At 37.5% G+C, this 12,747-nt stretch overlaps 1 protein-coding gene across 8 annotated transcripts in view; it reads right to left on the reverse strand.

The window, feature by feature from the left end:
* Positions 1-12,747, reverse strand: part of CASK (calcium/calmodulin dependent serine protein kinase) — a 314,565-nt gene that overhangs the window by 19,500 nt on the left and 282,318 nt on the right. For 2 of the 8 annotated variants that reach the window (XM_074359474.1, XM_074359475.1), the window contains exons 18-21: positions 12,605-12,673; positions 11,158-11,193; positions 9,275-9,471; positions 2,726-2,841 (exon numbers count right to left, since the gene is read on the reverse strand). In XM_074359474.1, the coding sequence (XP_074215575.1) occupies positions 2,726-2,841; positions 9,275-9,471; positions 11,158-11,193; positions 12,605-12,673 (418 nt within the window). The remainder of the gene's footprint in view (positions 1-2,725; positions 2,842-9,274; positions 9,472-11,157; positions 11,194-12,604; positions 12,674-12,747) is intronic. The other 6 variants (XM_074359476.1, XM_074359477.1, XM_074359478.1 and 3 more) reach the window with 3 other exon arrangements.

A 12,747-nucleotide genomic window follows, 5' to 3' on the forward strand; every position in this document is an offset into this window, starting at 1 on the left:
TCTGAACTTTATAATGAACAAAATGTAAGAGTGGTCTGGTGAAGGGGAAGAGGGCTGCGGAGACAGTGACAGAAGGGACACGCCAGGCACCATACTCTAGAGAGTGCAGGAAAAAAGCGGGGCATCTTCTCCCACCAGGAAAACTAATAGGAGAGCTCCTGAGCCATGATTTTGTGGGGGCGGGAACCCTAACGATGACATCTGACGAGATAATCGCAAATAAGCCTAAATACAAGTTCTGTAAAGAAACTTGAATGGCTCTGCAAGGACCTTGTAAACAGCTCAGACTTTCCATCAAAGGAGGGTCTCGGGCAGGGACACACACTGACATGCAGAAGGAACTGTAAGCAAGACGAGGAAGACTCTGAGGCCAGAAGACCAGTGCTTAGGAAAATGCCCATGATAACAAAAGTGGTAGTGCCGAGTCTCCCCTACTTCTCCCTCTCCTTTCTTAGTTCTGTGTTTACAAGCACTTACACAGGTCCATGGTTTTGGATAGGAGGTGTGTTTAAAGACAACAGAGAAAAGGCAATTCTATTCCATCTCTGTGAGGTTCCTGCCTTTTCCATCAAGGGTGATACACCCTTCAAAAGTAATAGGCAACATTTACCAGAGCTAAAGCCTAAGATAAGGGACAGCAAATGAATACTTGGCTTCATGAAATGATAGTCATTTGTCAGGGCCAGAGATGAAGGAAACAGATCCACTGTATTTTAGAAAAGATATCCTTGATTTTGACTAAGCCAATTCACTCATTTTGAGGACCATAGGAGCCAAGTGATTTGCCAGAGTTGCACGGTTACACAGGTGTGCTAATTCCTGGTCCTGGCTCAGGGTGCCTATTAAGCTAACAGGTGTGTTTGCAGGACCACTGAGCACCACCTGTGATGGATCAGAGAGAACAGGAACAACGGAAGATCAGTGATGCCCCGGTGGTCAAAGAATAGAAAAAGTGAACTGTGGAAAACACTGGCCACCAGATGCGATGCTGATTCTCTGGCAAAATTCTGAAGTGAATGATTCAACGGATTCTTTGTCAGAATTTAGAGATTCCAGTTTTTCAATCAATTGGCTTCTTACTCTTCCTCAGAGCTGAATTGAAGAATATTGGCAAATTGAATACTCATGTCTACATGCCCTCCGTCAGTGGAATATAAGATAAATTGACAGCCTTAATTGGCCATTTCTTTGCTTTTCTAGGCTAAAATTAATTCTAATGCCATCTATATACCATTTAAAATTATTGTAAAAATTACACGGTGATACATAGATTTGTAATGTCAACAGACCTTGTGACCCTATTAGAAGCTGATAAATGATAAAGGTGATTATGGAGACTTGGCAATAACCATTGACATTTTGTGTAAAACAACATTCTGCCGATACTGCAGTAAATTTCTTCAAATAGTACTACTCAAGCATTTACAATTAGTTTTAACTAATTATATTTAACTAATCTACTTTGAACATTTCTTCCCTTTATAAAACAACAACAAAAAGCCATTATCAGACTAGTGTTCTGTAGTGGTACATAATCAGAAATGACACATTTTATTGGAAATAAAAATGTGGCACAATGCAGCTGTTGTGATGAGAACGACTCCTTACTTAACTGAACTATTTAAAATTAAGCCATGTGGTCACTCATTTCCATTCCACATTATACAGTACTTCCAAGTGTTCACTTTTACTCTCTGATCAAGAAATGAATAATTCAAAGTTGCAAAATAATTTTTCCTAGTGAATGCTAATAAAATATAATATTCTACATACGGAAATGCATTTCATTTTTGTCAGAAACATACTGTCAAATTGGGCATGCATGGTTGCAGTCACCTCATTTTTTTTTTTTCTTTCTGGCTACATGTTTGAATTTTGGAGTGATTTCTGAAACCTTGGGAACTAATCTAATGTCAATGTTGGGCCTTGTAATTCCTCAGAAAAAGCTCCTTATAAAAGGAGTCCTATTAAGAAGTTCTTGAAAATAAGTAAATCCCACTTTATATCATCATGCATTTTCTTGAACTTAAGTTACATCCTGTTGAGTCTTCTGGGAATTCTACTGCAATGACAGAGCATGCTTTGTTGGTATTCATTTCAGTTTTTAGCAAACAAGTGAATATTTTGACTTAAATTGAATGCAAGCTTCCATACAGACAAACATACCATGAAGGGAAGGCCAAGATAATGTTCTTGGTCTTTTAGGCTCTAGGAAATACCATGAAGGAAGAAGACTAGTTACAGAAACTGACCAAACCAAGTTAGTATCTAACATTATTGCCATCTGCAGTACAGCTCTCTGTTAAGAACGCACCTTCACCCTTAGAATGTGTCACAGGGCAAGGTCCAAGGGCCAGAGAGAAGCCAGGAGTGAAGGTATTTGCTCAAGACCAATCTCAGCCAGGAGGCAACAATCCTGGTGACTCAGCACACTCTCAATCTCTCATTTCTCAGGGGAGGACTTAATGTACTGGGTTCTTTGAGTTCCGGGGAGTACTATTTCTAAACAGCATTTTCATCCTATAAAGTATAGCTCTGTAAAATACCTGGCAAATAACCAACATAATAATTGAAGGGAGAGGTTTCTTAAAGTTTTTGCAAGCTGATGAAGATCTCATATGGTGGAAGTTTTGGATAGAGAACTCTGAAGACGGAATTGAGATGTTACATCTACTTGGGTCTTTGAGATGTTTACCCGGTCTCAGTAAGTCGTACTTTTCCCTACCTGCATTGTGCTTTGCCAAATATTTATCTTTGTACTGCTTCTTCTTCTTGCCAAACCAAGTACAGCTGGCCTGCTGCTCCTGTTTGGTCTTCTCCATGGCGATGCAAGCGACTCGCCTAGCACACAAAAGAAAAGAAAACACTAATGTATAGTTTTATGCTGATAAAAGACAAAAACCATTCATTTGAAGAGTTTACATGAATCTGCATGAACATACTCCTCACAAACTTTTAAAATCATTCAGATAAAGGTTGCTCCTTGGCTTTCATGACAATTTCCTAGAAATGTTTTAAAACGCAGGCTTATGACAAAATAACACATACTAACTGATAACAGAGATGAGAAGTCTAAATATATAGTCATGAAATGCAGTGGAACAGGTGTGGGATTTTGAGTTGAGACAGGCTTGGTTTGAATCTTGGCTCTATCACTTACTCGCTTTTATCAATTTAGTGTTGCTTTTCTAGGAAATTTACATACATTAACTCATTTAATCTTTCTAACAACGCATGAAATTGTGTCACTGCTTTACAGATGAGGGGATCAAAGGACTGAGAGGTTAATTAATTTGTCCAGAGTGGCTTGCCTTTGTACTCTTTGAATGGTATTTGATGAACATAACCTATTTTAATTTAGTTAAATCTAGCAATGTTTTCTTTTATGGGGAATATTTCTGATATCTTGTTTAAGAAATCCTTCCCTGTCCCTGAAGATATTCTCCAATATTATGTTCTCAAGGATTTATAGTTTTGTCTTTCATGTTTTGGTTTTTAATACATTGAAACTGATTTTTGTATATGCTGTGAAGTTAGGGGTCCAATTTCTCGTTTTTTTTCCCCCCTCAATGGATACCCAATTGTCCCAGCATGACTTCTGGAACCATAAGTCTATTCAGTCCTCACTCTAGTGACTATGAGTGAGAGTGTTTAGGGGTTCTCTTTGATTGGTCTATTTTGTAGCCCCCCGACTGTGGGAACAAAGGAACAAGCCTTGGGCTGGAATGGTAAACAAGTTACAGAAAGCTGCAGACTCAGAGGTGAGAAGGCTGGGTAGCCAAGGACGGGTAAGATCCCCAGAGCAGGGAAACCTAAGACAGGCACAGCCACCTGAGTCCAAGAAGAATATTGTTAAGCAGCTGTTTCTCATACATTCCGCCCTGATAAGCTGTAAGGCTTGCTGATGCCAACACGAACATGATTTACCAAAACATAGAGGGTCTTCTGACCTTGAGCCAGACACTGCCTGTTAACCATTTCCCTTATCATTCTTCTTTGCTATATAAGACTATGTAACTTAATAAAGCTTTAGAGTAGCCATCAGCTCTCTCCGCATACAGTGTGTATGTGTACATGATACTGTGACACCAACGTATTTGAGCATCTCTAAGCCCTACCTTATTATCTTAATTACTACAGCTTGACAATAAGTCTTGCTGTCGGTGGAGCAAGGCTCTAGAAGAGCATCTTGACTATTCCTGGTTCTGTGTATTGCCATGAAAACTTTAAAATTAGCTTGTTAATTTCAAAAGGGTTGGGATCAAATTGAATCTATGAATCAATCTGGGAGAAAGAGACATCTTTACAATATTGAGTCTTCTAATCTCTGAATACAGTATGTCTCTCCATTTACTTAGGTCTTCTTTAATGTCTCAATAAGTTTTATAATTTATCCTCTAAATGTCTTGAACATCTTTGTTTCATTAGTTCCTAGGTTATTGATTAAAAAAGAAAATTTTATAAATGGTATTTTAAAAAATTTGTAAAATTCAAACATATACAAGAGTAGAGAATAGTGTAACAAACCCAAAATACCTACAACCCAGCTTCTTCAACATCTTCAACATTTATTAATGGCTTTGCTATATCATGGCTTGTTTTGTTTTCTTTACAACCTACCCATTCGAAGATTATTTTGAAAAAAATCCAAGTTTGTATCATATCCTCTTTAAATATCCTTAAATTCCCTTTAAATCTCTAGGTTCCCCTCCTCCCCTTCTCCCTTTTCTTCTTGCAATTTATTTGTTGCAGAAGTTGGTTGTTTGTCTTGTAGTTTCTGAGTCTGGATATTTCTGATTTTACCCCTATCATGTCTTTAGTAAGCCACTCTGTCTTTTGCATTTCTTGCAAATGGCTAATTAGATCTAGAGGCCTGATCAAACTTAAGTTCTATTTTTCTTTGCAAGAGTACTTTATAGTATTACGGTGCTGCAGATTATATAGGGTATTAAAAATTATTTTCTGCTTGTGGCTGATAAATAGAAACATAATTGAATTTTGTATATTGATTTTATATCAGTCATCTTGCTAAACTCTTATGTTAGTTCTAATTGTTTATCTATAGATCCCTTTGAATTTCTACACAGAATCATATTACCTGCAATATTTTTTTCCTTTCCAATGTTTGCTGTAGGTTGATTGTAGATGCTCTCAATCAAGGTAAGGAAATTCCCTTCTATTCACAGCTTGTGAAAGTTTTAATCATGAATGGCTGTTGAATTTTAACAAATGCTTTTCCCATATCTACTGATATGATCACATGGACTTTTCTTCTTTAGTCTGTGCATATGGGTTGATTGGTTCTCAAATGTTGAACCAGCTGTGCATTCCCAGTACAAATTCTACTGGGTCAAGATGAATGAATTTTTTTTATATATTGCTGGAGTAAATCTGCTAACATTTTTCTGAGGATTTTTGCATCTGTGTTCATGAGGGATACTGGCCTGCAGTTTTCTTTTCTTGAATAGCCTTTATTGAACTCTGGTATCAGGATGATGCTGCCATCATGAAATGAGTTGGGAAGTATTCTCTTCTACTCTCCTGAAGAGATTTTCCTCCATGTCTCTTACTCTCTCTTCATTGAGAACTTTATTTTTAATTTACTTATTTATTTTTGGTTAGGAGAAAGACATTTATCGGGAAACACTGTGAACTCTTAGCAACAGTATCAAAGTCAATCTCCATATATGATCTAAGCGGCATACAGAGGCGGCTGATGAAGCCTTCGCTTTGGGAAGCCTTTCAGTCCCAGCCAATATGTACTGTCAGTCATAACTACAGCTTCTGTGAGGCACAGGATCTTCGGAAACATAAACAGAACTGAGGAATTTTTGACAGGTTAAAAGAGTCAAAATCCTGACCTTGTGAAGCTTATGTTACAGTGTATAGAGTATCTTATAATAAATGTTCATAAACTTAAAAAATTAGGGGGGAGGGTATAGCTCAGTGGTAGAGTGTATGCCCAGTATGAACGAGGTCCTGGGTTCAATCCCCAGTACCTCTGTTAAATGAATAAATAAACCTAATTACCTTCCCCCACCAAAAAAAAAAAAAAAAATTAAACAGTTCTTAGTAGGAACTTGTGGTGTGGCCATATGTGGTGTAATGACCGAGGAATGAAAAAGATTTTTACCAGCCACTCAGGAAATGAATGTTACTTCTTTTAGCTCAGTAAGTGCAAGGAAACCGTGTTAGAATTTAGGTCAACCTGGAGGGAAATTTCAAACACACGTTTAACATTTTATCGCTGACTTGGATGAGGATCTAGTAGGCAAGGGAAAGGATGACAGATTCAGGGACTCAAATCATATCAAAGGACCAGACTAATGGGCCTTGTCAAACAAGATGAAATTTATCAAGAATAAGGTAAGGCATTTGGGTCCAAAAAATCTGATTTTTCACCTAAAGGACATGAACAATGTGACTTGGTAGCAACATCTGAACAGAGCTTCCGGATCTGGCTGATGGTACTGTTTCAAATCTTTCTCATTAGTATTGCATGCCCACTGACATTCTAGAGACCAATTCACTTTTCCAACAAGGGACTCTGCTCTTTCCCCTCAGCTGGGAATGCCTTCCTATACCTTCAAAGTCTGACTCAGGTCTTAAGGAACATACTGCACAGTGGGCCTCTTCCTCATCATCCCAGTTAGAATTTCGTTCTCTCTCTACAGCTTTTGCAGCTTTACTGAGTTCAGTTTTTCTGCAATAAACTGAACATAATATATCAAGTGTACAATTTCATCAGTTTTGACATATCTATACATCCCATGAAACCATCACTACAATCAAGGTAACATTTTCATCACTCCAGGAATTTTCTTATGCCCCTCTGTAATCCCTCCCTCCTCCAGTCCCCACAAAACTGTCACTATAGGTTAGTTTTGCATTTTCTAGAATTTTATATAAATGGAATTATACAGAATATTCTTTTTTGCCTGGAAACTCAGCCTAATGATTTTGAGTTTCACCCGTGTTGTTGTATCAATAGTTCATTCCTTTTTATTGCTTCACAGCATCCCATTGGATGCATATACCATCATTTGTTTAATCATTTACCAGTTGATTAAAACTTAAAACAATTTTAGCTATTCTAGTAGGTGTGTGGCCACTGAGTTTTTATTACTCCATTTTTTTGTTGTTCTTGGAAATTCCTTTTGGTCCTTTTACAAACCTGCTTTGCCATTCAATTGTTTTTCCTGTTTTCTGAAGATTTTTTAAAAGACTGTTACTGAATTTTAGAAGTCTGCTAATAAGCACAGTTGTTCAAAACCTTTGGTCTCCTAATTGCAATATCTGAAGTGGGCTTGAGTTTCTTCCTGGCACCTGTCATTTCCGTCAGGGCTCCCTGGTTTCTGTGTGTGCCTGCTTATTTTGACCTGCTGGTCGCTGCCATTGAGAAAGTTTATGTGGGGGGTTAGGAGGAACTTGAGGATGTGGCATAGGATAAAAGTGTTCTCCTTCAGAGACGTTGATTTGTCCATAACAGATATTTGGAACTATTAGTAAAGGGGAAGCCGCATATCAAGCGCGTGGCTGGAGTTTCCCTGGCTGTCCCAGGCTCCGTGTACCTGGGTGCAAATCCATTCAAGGTAGACCGGCGGCCACAGTGTTTTCAGGGGACCTTTGTTCTCCTTTTGCTCCGCTCACAGACAAGGCACCTTCTCTGCAGTCCCCAGTGCTGAAGGGCAGTAAGGGCACGCTTATCTGTTTGCCCTGAACCTGGAGGGATAGCCTTTTGCAGTGCTGACAATGTGGGATGTGTCTCCTAACAGATTCTTCTACTTGTACAGGCCGTATTAGGTCTTAACCCTGGTCCTCTGGCAGAGAAGGTTTCTGTAATAATGCCCTCCTGCCAAATGGGCCAGTTTGGTACTCTAGGTTTTACTGCTCAGATTAATGGCTTTCATATAAAAATTGGTCACTGAGTCTCCCAATACCTTTTCAGTTTCCTCAGTGCTTTTAAGGTAATTTTCAAAAACATATTTTCTGTAGCACTTTTCATTTTCTTCAGCTGGAGGACTGATCCAAATAACCTAGTCCACCGTTATAGGAAACGGGAAGCAAATCTGCTTTTTCCATGGCCATTTCTCAGGCTTCCTCCATGGGACACAGCGTTTTAGGTAACGATGAGATGTGACTTATACAAATGATCTGACTAGGGAGCAGAGGTCTGGAATCTACATCATTATTTTCAACAAATTAATATATGGCAACATACAAGAACATATTTTTGTAAAATGTAAATATCAGTAATAACATGATAACATCAACATCAAAATGACGTTTCCTCCCACTAATGCTTAAACTGTTTCTAGAAGATCAGACTGAAAGACAATGCCAGATGGAAGACTGCTGCGTCCTCTATCCGGGCCTATGTGTCCCCGTGTAAAGTGATGGCATCTGAAGTTGTTCCCAGCTCCAACATTCTAAATTTAAGAATATTTTTGGGAAACATGGGATAGTTGAAAGAAGTGATCAGGCAAAAGAGATTAACTGAGAAATCCCTTTAATTAGTGAAAAAAATGGGTGACAAAACAGCTCTAAATGTCAATGAACTTAATGCCTTTGGTCTCTTTAAGCCAAATTCAAGTATTTTAGAAGGCACTGGCACAGTCCCTAATGGTTGTTATTTATTGTCAAGTGAAACAAAACTTGGACATAAAGTTATCTTTTTTGCTCTAGATTTCTGATATATTGCCAAAGTACCAACAAAGGTAAACCTATCAACATTTTTCAAAAAATAGTTAAACTAAGCAAATTGTAACAATAATAGCAGAAATAGATTTTACCAAATATATAGTAATCCATGACCCCTCTCAGTTAAAAACATCTCTAAAAACTGTCTGATGTGTCTAAATACTGTCTTGGGGTTTTCACTGGTGCTGGAGTGGAATGGGGCTTGTGGGAGCAGGTGGAGGGGCAAGGAGAGGGGACACTTAAAAAATGCAATTCCAAAAGGATGGGAACAGCATATAGGAGCAGAGAGCTTTGATTATAGACCATGATGTGACCGTGACGCGAGGCTAGTCACCCAGCCTCTCTGCAGACCTTCCTCTCCTGTGTGAAACAAAGACCTGACGCTCTAAGCAGGTGCTCACTCAGTGCTGATAAGTTAGAATTCTTGGATGACTAACTTGAATTGCGTTTGGCTAACAGAGCAAGGAATATATCAGACAGGTTTTACCGTATAAAACAATAAAATATCAACGTGAAAACTGGATGGCCCAGCTTCATTTTTATCATAAACCAAACCAAAACAACAAAAACATACCATTCCTGAAGTTCCGGAGAAGGAATGAGACCTGCAGTTCCATTTTTGGAGTTTTCCAGTTTACCCTGCCACCAATTGTGATCATCCTTACTAATAATCTGGATAATGTCACCAACTCTGAATCGAATGCCAGCTTCTTTGCAGGGGATGAGGTCATCCTTGGCTGGATCATATTCAAATTGTGCTCTTACATAGATCTATAAAACAGGAGTTCGTAAGAAAAAATGCCAGGCTGATGTGAAAGAAAATAGTTCGCTCTAACTTAATAACCACACACTAACACTTACTACAATACAGACAGGACACCAGATGGTGAAAGCAAATGTGACGCATGGAAATACAACATAAAAAACTGCTACCACTAGAAACAATGCACTACCTTTGATGTGCACAGGATCAAATCTTTGCTGTTTTTATTTGGAGGGAACACTTAAGATGCTTGCTTAATAAAAATGAAGACTTAATTTGTGCTTCTACTGGAACAGAATAGGCTTATAATTACAGAGACGTATGCTTACCATTTTAAAATCTGCATACGTTTAGTTGATATTATGGATACGTTGTCATGATCATGGGGCAGCCTTTAAGCCACAAGCACAAGCACTCAGGGTAGGTTTTAACCCTAAAGCAGCACATGATATAAAACTAGCAAGAAGTCTGTGTTAGGATCTTGTTGTAAAATGCCTGCATGACAACTGGCAGTGTGCCTATGCACTGCTGATAAACTGAAATGTACTTCGAAGAAACTTTTAAAGCATTTAAAAACAGTTTTATTTTTTAGACAGGATTTAGGCTTTATATTTGTATTTCACTATTTCACTCTTCTTAGAGAAGAAAAACGAACTTGAATCCTGGCTTTGCCAATGCAACACTTGAAATCATCTCAGAGCTTCAAGATATGCATAGTTCAAGGCTCTGAGTTTTATCCTCTATAAATGTAATCAGTAAATACTATAAAAGGAAACAGATTAGCATATAAGGGGTTATCATATGGCAGCATTTTATGAATTACTGGATTTCTAAATGCTTTCAAAGAAGGTGCTAGATATTCATTGTTGTATCACTTATGGGCGATTTCTGTCAGGTTCTAGCTTATGGAAATCTTAACTTCAAATCTGATTATTTTATTTAATAGCACATTTCAAGAAAAATCCCATAAAAAGTCTACTCTTAAGATTACACTTGAATATTAATGTTTCAGTCACTGTAAAACCAACCTGAAGGCTTTGGAACTATTGTGTAATTACTCTGTTTAAGTTTCTTTTCAGAAATCCAGCCTATAATGTTAATGAGTCTCTGCAGTTGCACCTCAAATCCACACTCATAGTGCCACCAAACTGAAAGTTACTTGCTAGTGTTAAGCAGCACTTCACTTTTCACGTCTGAACTAACAGAGGCAGATTAGGACATCAAGCCAGGATTTTTATGTTCTTATTTTTCATTGTAAATGGCTTTTAGAAATACATATGCAGATACAAATTAAGGAAAAGCCTTTAACTTTCAGATAATTATTGCTTAAGAATGTTCATCGAAATGCATGTACATTTTACTTATTCTTAGAATTCTAAGAATTTTGCAACCTTAAAAAAATTTTTTCTACCCCAGAGGCAGGCCCATAAGATCCCCAAAGGCTGAATTCTTAATCATCAGCACAAAATGATCAGGTTGAAATTACAATAACCATCATAGCTACAAAGATGTTAGGAAAAAAAATCTTTATAGAGAATTAGTCATGTGTAATGTGTTAAAATGAAATGGTACAAGCTCTCAATGCTCAAATGTTATGGTCCAAAATGCAGACATTATGGGATGGAAAGGGTTAATAAAGGATTGGCTATTAGCAGCTCAGTTTAGAGAAGTTTCTATAGAGGGTATCTATTCACCTGTCGTCCTTTTGGTTGGGTAGTTGATGGCAAGTCCTGTAGAATAAAGCCAACCCAGGAGAAAAATTTTCATTTACTTTTCAAAGAGTACAAGTAATTTGTGTGTTCTGTTACAGTATGATTAAAAAATGAGCTAGATTTAAGTTGTAAAGAGATAATATACATTATTCCATTTCTCAGAAATGTTGAGTTATCAAAAAAAAAAAATCAAACCCAGGCCATTTAGCAGCAAGCTGAAGAAAGCAGGTAAGTTTAAGCAGAGAGAAAATGTGTTCTTAACAATTCAGCATCTTCAACACAAAAGCCACTGCGAGTGAAATAGCCTATTAAAAACCACCCAAACTAAAAAGAGCTGTTGCCCTTTTCAACTTAGTCACTGTGACCATTTAGATTTTGAAAAATTCAATGGTTATGTGGGTTTTCACCATCTTAAAATTATTAAATGTTAACTGTTATAAATGAATTCCTTTGGTAGCCTACTTTGAAGTTGCAAATAAAAGTCATAGGAAATTTTCTTCATAGGAAATCTTACTTATATCATTCCATTTGAGGTGATCTCTAAATTATATAAAATTTTACCTGATAAAAAAGTTGATACATTTTCAAAGGGCAAATTAATAGTCAGGGGAAGAAAAGTGATACTGCTGCATCGTTAGAATTCTCATTATTTTTAACAGCAATATCAGCAACTTGGAGAAGATTTTGTTACCCCAAAATATTGCACACCTGCACCTATAAGTGCTTCCGTTTGTTTAAATAAATTAAACACAACTCTTTTTACATTCCCAAATGGATAGTTCTGGGAAAAAAAAGTGTAGAATTCCAAGTTCAAGTCAAAATTTGACGTACTTTGTGTTAAAGATGTGATAATAGCGTGGCTTAAGTGCAGTTTGAAGCCAGTTCCTTTTGCTTTTCATATCCAGGCAAGGCTTATAATTCACAAAAATATGTGCACGTACCACAATAACAGAGGGCACACCAATTCGTAAACTTAGATAGCGGAAACTAAAACAGGTTGCTGGTATCACTCAGAACAGACAACTACAAAGCCCGAGAAAACCCAAATGCCTACTCTGCAGAATGCTAACATTTCTTTATCTTTCCCAAATTACAAAAAAAAAATGCTTAGAAATTTCAAGAAATTTCCATTTACATCCTTTGCATAACTTTGAGCAAAGTTCATAAATAGTAGTTGGGTGACACAGAAATATTTCGAGAATGACCAGAGTAGTCTTGAACTACATTTCTTCAAATTTAACTAATGAAAGGGATTTTTAATGAGAAGAAAATGAACAAGATTTTCCAGGAGTAAACTGCATTGTAGCTGTAGTAGCCTTGTATATTGGCAGAAGACAGTATTTCCACTGAACACATGTAACTAGAACACTCATGGCAGGTGGCACCAACAAAATTGTCACACTTTGCTGTGTGGAGCTAGAGTTCTTACCGAAACAGAATTGTTAGTGCTGCTATGACCATTAGCTGGGGACTGTCTGGAAGTGGAGGGGGAATCTCTCTGAAATAAGACACAAGGTTCATTAACACAGAACACCAGCACAGAAACAGATATTCACATCAACAGTTACAACC

This window comes from Camelus bactrianus, chromosome X (genome assembly GCF_048773025.1).
Source record: "Camelus bactrianus isolate YW-2024 breed Bactrian camel chromosome X, ASM4877302v1, whole genome shotgun sequence".
Classification (NCBI taxonomy): Eukaryota; Metazoa; Chordata; class Mammalia; order Artiodactyla; family Camelidae; genus Camelus; species Camelus bactrianus.